At 50.7% G+C, this 13,650-nt stretch overlaps 4 protein-coding genes across 7 annotated transcripts in view; 3 read left to right on the forward strand and 1 right to left on the reverse strand.

Annotated features, from left to right (window-relative positions):
* Positions 1-3,891, reverse strand: part of LOC310675530 (uncharacterized protein) — a 38,408-nt gene extending 34,517 nt beyond the window's left edge. For both annotated transcript variants that reach the window (XM_083436327.1, XM_083436328.1), the window contains exons 1-4: positions 3,846-3,891; positions 927-1,415; positions 645-726; positions 273-355 (exon numbers count right to left, since the gene is read on the reverse strand). In XM_083436327.1, coding sequence (XP_083292453.1) covers positions 273-355; positions 645-726; positions 927-1,415; positions 3,846-3,869 — 678 coding nt within the window. In that variant the 5' untranslated portion in view covers positions 3,870-3,891. The remainder of the gene's footprint in view (positions 1-272; positions 356-644; positions 727-926; positions 1,416-3,845) is intronic.
* Positions 1-13,650, forward strand: part of HPX (hemopexin) — a 512,404-nt gene that overhangs the window by 307,974 nt on the left and 190,780 nt on the right. The window lies entirely within an intron of this gene.
* LOC310675545 (uncharacterized protein) overlaps positions 1-13,650 on the forward strand; it is a 288,356-nt gene that overhangs the window by 124,745 nt on the left and 149,961 nt on the right. Inside the window, exons 1-4 of one of the 3 annotated variants that reach the window (XM_083436373.1) lie at positions 6,307-6,383; positions 9,986-10,491; positions 10,680-10,761; positions 11,052-11,134. The exons of 1 other annotated variant lie outside the window; for it this stretch is intronic. In XM_083436373.1, the coding sequence (XP_083292499.1) occupies positions 10,075-10,491; positions 10,680-10,761; positions 11,052-11,134 (582 nt within the window). In that variant the 5' untranslated portion in view covers positions 6,307-6,383; positions 9,986-10,074. Of the gene's footprint in view, positions 1-6,306; positions 6,384-9,985; positions 10,492-10,679; positions 10,762-11,051; positions 11,135-13,650 lie in introns of those variants that run through there. One more of the 3 variants, XM_083436370.1, reaches the window with a different exon arrangement.
* LOC310675631 (uncharacterized protein) overlaps positions 6,280-13,650 on the forward strand; it is a 136,517-nt gene continuing 129,146 nt past the window's right edge. The window contains exon 1 of the mRNA XM_083436594.1: positions 6,280-6,356. The gene's annotated coding sequence lies outside the window, so the exon portion shown is untranslated. The remainder of the gene's footprint in view (positions 6,357-13,650) is intronic.

Genomic DNA, 13,650 nt, shown 5'->3' on the forward strand with positions numbered 1-13,650 from the left:
TCTGCCTCCGATTCTGCACTGCATTCTGCCACAGAGTCTCCCAGCTCACTAAGCCCTGTTATCCCTTCAGCTTCTGACACCTCTTCTTCCCAGGTTTCTCCCTCTTCTCCCTCTGACCGCCCATCCTTCTTCTACCTCCACTCCTTGGGCTCTGAGCCGTCTTCCCTTCCTGGTTCCCTGGCTGCTTCCTCCCACCATTCCTCTGTGCCCAACCAGTCCATGACATTGCTCCATCCCTCGGCCTCTGTCCCCACAAGGCAGCTTCCCCTGACCTGATCTGGTTCCACAGCCGCTGCTTCCCTTCTGCTCCCTTGAAAAGCTGGATCAGGAGGTCTTGCCGGCATCCTTCTGTCTCCTGAAAGAGAAAACAGGTAAGCAGGATGCCAGGAGTGCCTGCTTCTCTCACAGGTGAAACAGGGCATCTCTAACTACAGATGGGCCTTTGAGAAAGCATTTCCTGCTGAGAGCATTTGGACATTTGTGCCCATTTCATATGTTAATCGAGCAGAAATACATCTCTCCTCCTCTGGACCCTTCCTCCCAACTCCCCCCCCCAAAAAAAAAGCTTGATGAAAAGAACCCAGAGATTAGTTGGAAAACCAACAGAATGAGACCAAATGGAGAAAAACCGCCTTCCTCCTTACCCAGTGGCCTCTCTCTGGTGTCCAACGGAGGCCTCTCTGCCTCACAGGAATCCAGGTCCATTTCCTCAAAACGATCCTTTTTCTGAAAAAGAAACAAGGATTAAAAACAGAATGGGGAGAAATATTAGAAAGAGAATGACAAAGACAAAAACATTCAGGGTGTTAAATCTCATTCCATGGATGCTTTCCCAGAAAAAGGATGGGTCATCACTAAAGCATTATGGGATGTTCATCATCCTGTTTGGAGCCCCTTGGGAGTATCTAGGGCAAACTCTCTCTCACCTGCTTTCTCTCCTCTGCCTGACTCAGGAGGAAACCTTCGGCCAGGGCCACCGCCTGGGAACTGGTCTCTGCTCCACAGTCCCTCACCCAGCTCTCCATCTCCAGGGGAAGGACAGCCAGGAACTGCTCCAAGATCACCAGGTCCAGCATCTCAGCTTTCGTGTGCCTTTCTGGCTTCAGCCACTGACGGTCAAGGTGGTAGAGTCGGCTGCAAACCTCTCGAGGTCCTTTGGCCTCCTGGCAGCAGAACAGCCTCAGCTGCTGGCTCTGCACCTCTGAGCGGAGGGTGTCCTCCTCACCCAGGATCTTCTGCACAGAGTTTTCCCAGAATCCCCCACTGCTCCCAGTTTGGATGGCATGGTCTCTTCTTGCTCCAGGGCCAGCTGAGTCTCGCTCATCCATCTGTGCTCTCTGGAAGCCTCTCAGAGATCGGAAGGAACTCTTTGGTCTTCTGCCAAGTTCTGTCTTAATGAGAAGCTCTTCCCAATCCTACAAAGCAAATGCTTTGTTACGTAAAAGTTTTTATTAGTAGTAGTAAATATTTTTATTTTTTGTATAGTTTGTATAGTTTTGTTCTTTAGGTGAGAGGGTCAGGGCTGTCTGTGAGTCGGCCGCATTCAACAGAATGGCAGGGGGCGGGTTCCCCGGGGGGGGGGGGGGGGGAAGCACTGGGACACCCGATCACAGTGATCACGGATAGGAGGAACAGTTACACTAAGACCAGACCGTGTCATTACCGAGGAGGCAGGTTTAGTCATTATTTGAGGACTATCCCTGCCTCCGGGTCTGGTCTTGACCGGGTGGATACTGGAATCAGCAAGGGAGACCCACGTGACCTGAAGGTGCTGCTGTGCAATGCCAGGTCAATGATTTATAAGACCATGACTTGGATGGAGGACTTGACCTGGCATGTTCACCTCTCTGGATGTGGGTGATCTGACATGAAGTGAAACCAAAACAAAAGAAGTGTCACGGTCGGATCACTTCCTGGTGCAACTGGACTTCTCCACAACCCTTCCCTACAGCAAGGAGGTGGGACCAATTTGGATGGCCCACCCCCGGTACTTAATGGATCCAAATGGTTTCCAGAAAGGAGGAGGGGATGTTTTATCCCATGTTGATGGCCTTTCAGCTGATTTCCTTGTGGCCCCTGGAATGTGGAGTTAACCCGGGCTATCGATGGGCTGGTTCAAAATCGACCTCTTTGATTGCATGGCGCCTGGACAGCCCCCTGGTTTTCCCCGGATCTGAGGGGGGTGAAACAATCACTGAGATGGCTAGTGTTGGTGGCAGAAAACACACTCTGAATCTGACCAGATATGGGTTAGAGCTCAACGTCGAGCCTACCAATGGACGATGGCTGTCTAAACTGCCTGTATTGCATCTGCAGAAAACACCACCAGGAGACTATTGCAGGTGGTTCGCAATTTAGTGGAACCACCTGCGTCATTGGGGCCTCAAAAGGACCCTAAGATCTCCTGCAATGATATGGCAAAGCTTTTGCTGATAAAGTCACTCAGATTTGGAAAGAGGTAGACTCCCCCGTGTGAGCAGGGCCAGGGCAGGAGAGTGCTAGAGTCCTGTCTAGTTAGGTTGTGTGGGATCAATTCAAGTTTGTTACCTCCAAGGATGTGGACAGGCTGCTTGGACAAGTGAAACTGACCACCTTTCTCCTTGATCATCCTGGCTCATAAAAGTGAACCGGGAAGGGCTGGGCGATGGGCTCTGCAGGGTGGTGAATGCTTCGCTCTGTGAGGGAGCCTTCTCAGACCCGATGAAAGAGGCAGCTATTAAACCACCTCTTAAAAAAATATCTTTGGACCAGGCCAATATAGCCAGCTATCACCCAGTCTCAAATTTTCCATTCTTGGGCAAGGTGATTGAGCAAGTGGTTGCTGAACAACTACAGGCATGCCTGGAGGATGCGGACCATTTGGATCCCTTCCAGTCGGGATTCAGGCCTCATCACGGGACTGAAACTGCCTTGGTCGCACTGGTTGATGATCTCCGGCGGGCTAGGGACAAAGGTGAGAGCTGCTTCCTAGTTCTGCTGGATCTCTCAGCAGCGTTTGATACCATCGACCACAACATCCTTCTGGACCGGCTAGAGGGGCTGGGAGCTGGGGGCACTGTTATACAGTGGTTAATCTCATTCCTCCTGGGCCATGTCCAGAAAGTGGGGGGGGGGGAATGAGTCTTCAGACCTTTGGGCACTCACTTGTGGGGTGCCCCAGGGTTCTGTCCTCTCCCCCTTGCTTTTTAACATATATATGAAGCCACTGGGAGGGATCATCAAGAGGTTTGGGCTGAGTTTTCATCAGTATGCAGATGACACCCAGTTCTACCTCTCTTTTGAATCAGAACATGTGAAGGCGGTGAAGGTCCTGTGTGAGTGCCTGGAGGCGGTTGGTTGGTTGGTGGATGGATGGACAGGGGCTGAGAGATTGAGGTTGAATCCTGAAAAGATAGAAGTACTCTTTTGCGGGACAGACAGCGGGCAGGTGTGGGGGACTCCCTGGTCTTGAATGGGGCAACTGTGCCACTGAAGGACCAGGTGCGCAGCCTGGGAGCCATTTTGGACTCACAGCTGTCCATGAATGTGCAGGTCAATTCTGTGTCCACGGCAGCTGTCTACCAGCTCCATCTGGTATGCAGGATGAGACCCTACCTGCCCGCAGACTGCCTCACCAGAGTGGTGCATGCTCTGCTCATCTCCCGCTTGGACTACTGCCATGTACTCTATGTGGAGCTACCTTTGAAGGTGACCCAGAAACTACAACTACCGCAATCCAGAATGCGGCAGCTAGACTGGGAGCTGGTGACTGGGAGTGGCCTCCGTGACCACATAACACCAATCCAGAAAGACCTACATTGGCTACCAGTACATTTCCGGGCACAATTCAAAGAGTTGCTCCTAACCTTGAAAGCCCTAAACGGCCTCATCCCAGTAGTCCTGAAGTAGCATCTCCACCCCCGATCGTTCAGCCTGAGGGCCAGCTCCGAGGGCCTTCTGGCGGTTCCCTCATTGTGAGAAAAGAGGTTACAGGAAACCAGGCAGAGGGCCTTCTCGGTGGTGGCACCCGCCCTGTGGAACGCCCTCCCATCACATGTCAAGGAAATAAACCACTATCTGATGTTTAGAAGACATCTGAAGGGAAGTTTCCCTGTTTAGGGAAGTTTTAAATGTTTGATGTTTCATTCTGTTTTTAGTATTCTATTGGGAGACACCAAGAGTGGGTGGAGTATTATTATTATTATTATTATTATTATTGCCAGGGCTGGACTGCACAACAGCACAAACCATGAGGTATCTGGAGGAGGAGGAGGAGGAGAAGAAGAAGACTCCTCTAGCTCTCCTAGAAGGAAGATTGCAATGCAAAATGTGGAGGCAACTGAAGGGATTTGTGGGAGATGAATCAGCCTAGTTTCTCCTGCCTTTCAATCAATGCATGAAGTCAGAACTGACTGACAAGAGAGTCATTTGAAAAATGGATGCCTGGCTCTAGTGGGGGTCCTCACCTGGGGGTCCTCAGGAGTTGCTCTCCCCCCCACCCCCACTTCAGGGCACATTTCCCCCCTGCTTCTTTCTCCTTTTCTTTCACTTGGACTCTCTGCCGCTCTCAAGACAGACTCCTGGGGTGGGGTCTCTTTTCCTTTGCTCTGAGGGCCAGGTATGTATCTGGACAACCCCCTGAGGGCCAAGTGGACGGGGCCAAAGACATCTCCCTTGCAATTTAGGCAGCTAATTTATTATTATTCTTCTCTTAGATGGCTGAACACACGCACAGCCATTGACGCCAAGGTCCCTGGAGGCTCAGGGAGTAGCAGCGCCCATTTCCGGCTGCTTTGCCAGCAACAACCCCTTTGGGACAGAGAGGATGTGGTCCTGGGATGCCCTGCTCTGGGTGCGAGGGGATTGCTGCACTGGCCTCCGTGGGGAGCTGCCCTGGGAGACACTGGGAAACTGGTCCCCAATGCAGCAGCCGGACTATGGGCTGGAATCCCTCTCTTTATTCCTGGCCTTTCTCTCCCACCTTTTTTTTGGGGGGGGGTGTCTAGTCCACCTCCTCGTCCAGCTTTGGAAAACCATTTGCAGATGTTTCCTCTGTTCTGCAATGACGCTGAGCGACGTCACACTGAGTTAAAGTCCCAGGGACTCCTTTGTCTGAAGAAGGAGATGTCGTGGGAGACATTGTTTTTCTGAAAGGCCAAATGAGTTTGGGATCCTCTGCTCTGCAGGAAGGAGAGCGTGGCAGACCCAGCCCCTCCCTGGCAGGACCCTCTCCTCCCTGACTTGGGGTCCCCCCCCCTCTTCCCGGCACGCGCTCTCTCCTTCCCTGACCTTCCTCCTGGGGAGTCTGGCAAAAAGCTCTGGCTCTCAGCCCCGGGGCTCCTTCCTCCTCTGGGTAGCAGGAGCATATGGGGGGGGGGTCTTTGCACCCCTGACCCTCTCCTCCCTGACTTGGGGTCCCCCCCTTGCAGGAGCAGATCAGGCCCCCCGGGCCCCCTCCCCTGCTGCAGCCCTGGGACCCCCACCAGATCCCAGAGAGAGAGGAGACTCACCAGATCCCGGGAGAGCCAGCGAGGCAGGAAGGACTGGGGAGGGAGGGGCCTTGGCTCGGGAGGACCTCCCCCCCCCCCGCTTCCTGTCCTCTCTAGGAAGGCAGCTCGGTTCCCTTTAACCCTTGCAGGGCCGAGTCCCCCCACGCCTGTAGCCAGGCAGAACCTCAGCTTTCCATGATTTTCTGTGGAGGGCCAGCTGCCCCCCCGGCGAGGCCCCTGCCCGGCTCTCCTCTTGGCCGGGCCCGGAGCACCGCCCTGCCTGGGCCTGCAGCCCCATCTTCTCGCAGGCCTCGCGGAAGGCCAAATGAGTTTGGGATCCTCTGGTCTCCAGGAAGGGTGCTCTGATGGCCCTTGTGGTCTCTTCTAACTCTATGATTCTGCGCTCCAGCAATTCAAGCCCAATTGAAACCCCTCCACTCCCCCCCCCCCCACTTTCTGCGCTGCAGCGATGGATTAGAGAGACCCTTCGCGAGCCGGGATCTCTTCAGGGGCGCAGCGTGTAGGTCAGGTTGTGCAAAGGGAGGAAGGGCTGAGCTGGGGGGACTCAGCCCTGCAAGGGTTAAAGGGAACCGAGATGCCTTCCTAGAGAGGACAGGAAGCGGTGGGGGGGCAGGTCCTCCAGAGCCAAGGCCCCTCCCTCCCCAGTCCTTTCCTGCTTCGGTGTCTCTCCCGGGATCTGGTGAGTCTCCTCTCTCCCGGGATCTGGTGAGTCTCCTCTCTCTCTGGGATCTGGTGAGTCTCCTTTCTCTCTGGGATGTGGTGAGTCTCCTCCCTCTCTGGGATCTGGGGAGTCTCCTCCCTCTCTGGGATCTGGTGAGTCTCCTCTCTCTCTGGGATCTGGTGAGTCTCCTCTCTCTCTGGGATCTGGTGAGTCTCCTCTCTCTCTGGGATCTGGTGGGGGTCCCAGGGCTGCAGCAGGGGAGGGGGCCTGGGGGGCCTGATCTGCTCCTGCAGGGGGGGGGATCCCAAGTCAGGGAGGAGAGGGTCCTGCCGGAGAGGGGCTGGGTCTGCCACGCTCTCCTTCCTGCAGATCAGAGGATCCCAAACTCAGTTGGCCTTTCAGGGAAAAAATGACTCCCCGAAATCTCCCTTCTTTAAACAAATGAGTCCCTGGGACTTTAACTCTGTGTGACGTCTCTCAACATCTGCAAATGGTTTTCCAAAGCTGGACGAGGAGGTGGACTAGACACCCCACCCCCCAAAAAAAACCACGGGGAGGAAGGAAGGGAAGGTGGGAGAGGAAGGAGAGGAGTAAAGAGAGGGACCCCAGCCCATAGCCTGGCTGCTGCATTGGGGACCAGTTTCCCAGTGTCTCCCAGGGCAGCTCCCCACGGAGGCCACGGCAGCAATCCCCTCGCACCCAGAGCAGGGCATCCCAGGACCACATCCTCTCTGGCCCAAAGGGGTTGTTGCTGGAAAAGCAGCCGGAACTGGGCGCTGCTACTCCCTGAGCCTCCAGGGACCTCGGCATCAATGGCTTTGTGTGTGTTAAGCTATCTAATAGAATCATCATCATCGTCAAACTACCCATCCTTTACTCTGAGTTTCAAGGGAGATGTCTTTGGCCCCACCCACTTGGCCCTCAGGGGGTTGGCCAGATACGTACCTGGCCCTCAGAGCAAAGGAAAAGGGACCCCACCCCAGGAGTCTGCTTTCTTTGTCTTCTCCTTCTTCTCTTCCTCCTCCAGATACCTCATGGTTTGGGCTGTGCTGCAATCCAGCCCTGGTTCTAATAATAATAATACTCCACCCACTCTTGGTGTCTCCCAATAGAATACTAAAAACAGAATGAAACATCAAACATTTAAAACCTCCCTAAACAGGACTGCCTTCAATAGTCTTCTATAGTCTTCAATAGTCTTCTAAACATCAGATGTTTATCTCTTTAACATCTGATGGGAGGGTGTTCCACAGGGCGGGCGCCACTACCGAGAAGGCCCTCTGCCTGGTTCCCTGTAACCTCTTTTCCCACAATGAGGAAACTGCCAGAAGGCCCTCGGAGCTGGACCTCAGGATGAACGATGGGGGGTGGAGATGCTACTTCAGGTCTACTGGGCTGAGGCCATTTAGGGCTTTCAAGGTCAGCACCAACACTTTGAATAGTGCTCAGAAACGTAATGGGAGTCAATATAGGTCTTTCAGGACTGGTGTTACGTTGTCTTGGCTGCCGCTCCCAGTCACCAGTCTTGCTGCTGCATTCTGGATTACGGTAGTTGTAGTTTCTGGGTCACCTTCAAATGTAGCCCCACGTAGAGCGCATTGCAGTAGTCCCAAGTGAGAGATAAGCAGAGCATGCACCACTCTGGTGAGACAGTCCTCAGGCAGGTAGGGTCTCAGTCTGTGTACCAGATGGAGCTGGTAGACGGCTGCCCTGGACACAAAATTGACCTGCGCATTCATGGACAGCTGTGAGTCCAAAATGACTCCCAGGCTGCACACCTGGTCCTTCAGGGGCACAGTTGCCCCATTCAGGACCAGGGAATCCCCCACACCTGCACCCCACCGGTTCCCCAAAAGAGTACTTCTGTCTTGTCAGGCTTCGACCTCAATTTGTTAGCCCCCATCCATCCATCCACCAACCAACCAACCAACCAACCGCCTCCAGGCACTCACACAGGACCTTCACCGCCTTCACATGTTCTGATTTAAAAGAGAGGTAGAGCTGGGTATCATCCGCATACTGATGAACACCCAGCCCAAACTTCCTGATGATCCCTCCCAGTGGCTTCATATATATGTTAAAAAGCATGGGGGAGAAGACGGAACCCTGAGGCACCCCACAAGTGAGAGCCCAGGGGTCTGAACGCTCATCCTCCATCACCACTTTCTAGACATGGCCCAAGAGGAAGGAGATTAACCACCGTATGACAGTGCCCCCAGCTCCCAGCCCCTCTAGCCGGTCCAGAAGGATGTTGTGGTCGATGGTATCAAAGGTCGCTGAGAGATCCAGCAGAACTAGGAAGCAGCTCTCACCTTAGCCTGCCGGAAATCATGAACCAGCGCGACCAAGGGAATTTCAGTCCCATGGTGAATCCCGACTGGAAGGGATCCAAATGGTCCGCATCCTCAAGGCGTGCCTGGAGTTGTTCAGCAACCACTTGCTCAATCACCTTGCCCAAAAATGGGAAATGTGAGACTGGGTGATAGCTGGCTATATTGGCCTGGTCCAAAGATATTTTTTTAAGAGGTGGTTTAATAATTGCCTCTTTCATCGGGTCTGAGAAGGCTCCCTCACAGAGCGAAGCATTCACCACCCTGCAGAGCCCATCGCCCAGCCCTTCCTGGTTTGCTTTCATGAGCCAGGATGATCAAGGTGGTCAGTTTCACTTGTCCAAGCAGCCTGTCCACATCCTTGGAGGTAACAAACTTGAACTGATCCCACACAACCTGACTAGACAGGACTCTAGCACTCTCTCACCCTGGCCCTGCTCCCATGGTGGAGTCTACCTCTTTCCAAATCTGAGTGACTTTATCAGCAAAAACTTTGCCAAATCATTGCAGGAGATCTTAGGGTCCTTTTGAGGCCCCAATGACGCAGGTGGTTCCACTAAATTGCGAACCACCTGCAATAGTCTCCTGGTGTTGTTTTCTGCAGATGCAATACAGGCAGTTTAGACAGCCATCGTCAATTGGTAGGCTCGACGTTGAGCTCTAACCCATATCTGGTCAGATTCAGAGTGTGTTTTCTGCCACCGACACTCTAGCCATCTCAGCTCAGTGATTGTTTCACCCCCCTCAGATCCGGGGAAAACCAGGGGGCTGTCCAGGCTCCATGCAATCAAAGAGGTCGATTTTGAACCAGGCCATCGATAGCCCGGGTTAACTCCACATTCCAGGGGCCATATGGAAATCAGCTGAAAGGCCATCAACATGGGATAAAACATCCCCTCCTCCTTTCTGGAAACCATTTGGATCCATTAAGTACCGGGGGTGGGCCATCCAAATTGGTCCCACCTCCTTGCTGTAGGGAAGGGTTGTGGAGAAGTCCAGTTGCACCAGGAAGTGATCCGACCATGACACTTCTTTTGTTTTGGTTTCACTTCATGTCAGATCACCCACATCCAGAGAGGTGAACATGCCAGGTCAAGTCCTCCATCCAAGTCGTGGATGGCAGTGGTCTCATGAACCATTGACCTGGCATTGCGTAGCAGACCCTTAAGGTCACGTGGGTCTCCCTTGCTGATTCCAGCATCCATCCAGTCAAGACCTGACCCGGAGGCAGGGATGGTCCTCAAACAATGACGTGGTCTGGTCTTGGTGTAACATTTCCTCCCACCCGTGATCACTGTGATTGGGTGTCCCAGTACATCCCCTCCCCCCCGTGGAGCCTGCCCCCACCATTCTGTTGAATGGGGCCCACTCCCAGACAGCCCTGACCCTCTCACCTAAAGAACAAAACTATACAAACTATAAAAAACTATATCAACTATACAAAGAATAAAATTTTTAACTAATAATAATAAAAACTATTCCGTAACAATGTATTTGCTTTGTAGGATTTGCTAGCACCTCATTAGCACAGGCAGAACTTGGCAGGAGACCAAAGGGTTCCTTCCGATCTCTCAGAGGCTTCCTGAGAGCACAGATGGATGAGCAAGACTCAGCTGGCCCTGGAGCAGGAAGAGGCCATGCCAACCAAACTGGGAGCAGTGGGGGATTCTGGGAAAACTCTGTGCAGAAGATCCTGGGTGAGGAGGACACTCTCCGCTCAGAGGTGCAGATCCAGCAGTTGAGGCAGTTCTGCTGCCAGGAGGCCAAAGGACCCCGAGAGGTTTGCAGCCGACTCTACCACTTTTGCCACCAATGGCTGAAGCCGGAAAGGCACACGAAAGCTGAGATGCTGGACCTGGTGATCTTGGAGCAGTTCCTGGTTGTCCTTCCTTTGGAGATGGAGAGCTGGGTGAGGGACTGTGGAGCGGAGACCAGTTCCCAGGCGGTGGCCCTGGCCGAAGGTTTCCTCCTGAGTCAGGCAGAGGAGAGGAAGCAGGCAGAGAGAAAGCAGGTGAGAGAGACTTTCCTCTGGATACTCCCAAGGCGCTCCAAACAGGATGGAGAACATCCCATAATGCTCTACTGATGGACCATCCTTTTTCTGGGAATCTAACACCCGTAAAGTTTTTGTCTTTGTCATTCTCTTTCTAATATTTCTTACCCTTCACTTACTGTTTTGAATCCTTGTTGTTCTTTCAGAAAAGGGAACATTTTGCAGAAATGGACCTGGATTCCTGTGAGGCAGAGAGGCCTCCGTTGGACACCAGAGAGAGGCCACTGGGTAAGGAGGAAGGCGGTTTTTCTCCATTTGGTCTCATTCTGTTGGTTTCCCATATAATCTCTGGGTTCTTTTCATCAGGGTTTTTTTTTGGGGGGGGGGAGTTGGGAGGAAGGGTCGAGAGGAGGAGAGATGTATTTCTGCATGACTAACATATGAAATGGGCACAAATGTCCAAATGCACTCAGCAGGTAAGGCTTTCTCAAAGGCCCATCTGTAGTTAGAGATGCCCTGTTTCACCTATGAGAGAAGCAGGCACTCCTGGCATCCTGCTTACCTGTTTTCTCTTCCAGGTGACAGAATGATGCCGGCAAGACCTCCTGGCCCAGCTTCTCAAGGGAGCAGAAGGGAAGCAGCGGCTGTGGAACCAGATCAGGTCAGAGGAAGCTGCCTTGTGGGGACAGAGGCCGAGGGATGGAGCAATGTCATGGACTGGTTGGGCACAGAGGAGTGGTGGGAGGAAGCAGCTGGGGAAGCAGGAAGGGAAGATGTCTCAGCCCAAAGAGTGGAGGTGGAGGAAGGATGAGCGGTAAGAGGGAGAAGCTTGGGAAGAGGAGGTGTCAGAAGCTGAAGGGGCAACAGGGCTTAGTGAGCTGGGAGACTCTGTGGCAGAATGCAGTGAAGAATCAGAGGCAGAAGAGGAAGGAGGTGAGTGGGAGAGGAAAGTCAAGATGCAGAGGTGAGTCAGGAGAAGGAGGAGCCACCGGGGGCTTCCTCTCCTTATGCCAGAAGCCCCCCTCCCTGCTTGTCTCTCAGAGCCCAGAGACTTCTGACAATGAAATTGACACTGTTGGATCACTTGCCAGAAACCCCAGAGAGGAGGGGACTTGGAAAGCTGTGGGGAGCTAGGGGCCTTCTCTTTTGGCAGCTGATTTCTTGGAGGAAGACCCTGTCATGGAATTCTACTCAATATTGATCCAGAGCAGAACTACAATGTATAGTTAGCAGAGTAAAAACCTAAACACATCCAGTACTAAAAGGGTATTGGAACTGATTCAAGAATTTGGACAGGTAGCAGGTTTCAAGTTGAATAAGATGAGAACTAAGTTTTTAGAGAAAAATTTAACTCTGAATGAGAGGGAGAAGTTTCAGGAGGAGACAGGACTAACATTGGTTAAGAAAGTGAAATACTTAGGGGTTAATATGACTGCCAAAAATGTGAACTTATTTAAGGATAATTATGAAAAATGCTGGATTGAAGTGAAAAAGGATCTAGAAGTATGGACAAACTTGAAGTTATCATTGTTAGGCCGAATTGCTGTGATAAAAATGAATGTGTTGCCAAGGATGTTGCTTTTGTTTCAAACATTGCAAATTTTGGATAAGATGGATTGTTTCAAGAAGTGGCAGAAAGATATTTCCAGATTTGTTTGGCAGGGCAAGAAGCCTCGAATAAAATTTAAGATATTAACTGATGCTAAAGAAAGAGGTGGATTTGCCCTGCCAGACCTTAAACTTTATTATGAATCAGCTGCTTTTTGCTGGCTGAGAGAATGGCTGCTTCTTGAAAACACTGAAGTGTTGGATCTAGAAGGTTTCAACAATGTATTCGGCTGGCACGCATATCTGTGGTACGATAAGGTAAAAGCACATAAAGCGTTTAAAAATCATATTGTCAGAAAAGCATTGTTTAATGTTTGGATAAGATATAAGGATTTGTTAGAAAAGAAAACCCCAAGATGGTTGTCACCAATGGAAGCGAAGGCACAGAAAAAACTCAATATAGAGGCCAAATGGCCGAAATATTGGGAAATTCTGGAACAGGATGGAGACAGAATAAAATTGCAGAGCTTTGAAAAATTGAAAAACAAAGTACGAGATTGGCTCCATTATTATCAAGTAATGGAGGCATACAATTTGGACAAAAAAGTTGGTTTCCAGGTGGAAAAATCAAAATTGGAAACACAATTGTTAGATCCAAAGATTAAGAATTTGTCAAGGATGTATAACTTGCTGTTGAAATGGAACACTCAGGAAGAAACGGTGAAATCAGCTATGATTAAATGGGCACAAGATGTTGGACATAATATAATGATGGCTGACTGGGAACAGTTATGGACCACTGGTATGAAGTTTACGGCATGTAACGCCTTAAGAGAAAATATTATGAAAATAATTTATAGGTGGTACATGACACCAGTCAAGCTTGAAAAAATTTATCATTTGCCCGACAATAAATGTTGGAAATGTAAAGAGACTGAAGGTACATTCTTTCACCTTTGGTGGACGTTCCCAAGGATTAAGACTTTCTGGGAGATGATATATAATGAAATGAAAAAGGTATTCAAATATACCTTTCTGAAGAAACCAGAGGCTTTTCTCCTGGGCATGGTCGGGCAATTGGTGCCAAAGAAGGATAGAACTTTTTTTATGCATGCAACAACAGCGGCAAGAATACTCATCGCGAAGTTTTGGAAGACACAAGATTTACCCACCCGGGAAGAATGGCAGATGAAGTTGATGGACTACATGGAACTGGCGGAAATGACTGGCAGAATCCGAGACCAGGGAGAAGAGTCGGTGGAAGAAGACTGGAAAACGTTTAAAGATTATTTACAGAAATACTGCAAAATTAATGAATGTTAAAAGAATGGTGGAATGAAGTTATATGGCTTTAGCAGAAATGTTATAAGGATTTAAGTATAAATAGATTAATAGAATATTATAGGTAAAATAAGGTTAGAATGTGTTAAGATAATTATAGGATAGAAAACAGAGAAGGATGGAAAGGAATTGCTGAAATAATTGATAGAAGTGGAATACAAAAAGGGAGGCGTGAGGAGGTCGGTGAAATAAGTGAATGAAAGACAAGATATTGAAACTGTTTAAGTGTTTTAAACTGTTTTTGTTTGGTTTTGGTAGTTTAATGTGTTAGTGTTATGTAGTGTCTTT

The sequence above is a fragment of the Podarcis tiliguerta genome (genome assembly GCF_965153285.1).
Source record: "Podarcis tiliguerta genome assembly, chromosome: 4".
In the NCBI taxonomy this organism is placed as follows: domain Eukaryota; kingdom Metazoa; phylum Chordata; class Lepidosauria; order Squamata; family Lacertidae; genus Podarcis; species Podarcis tiliguerta.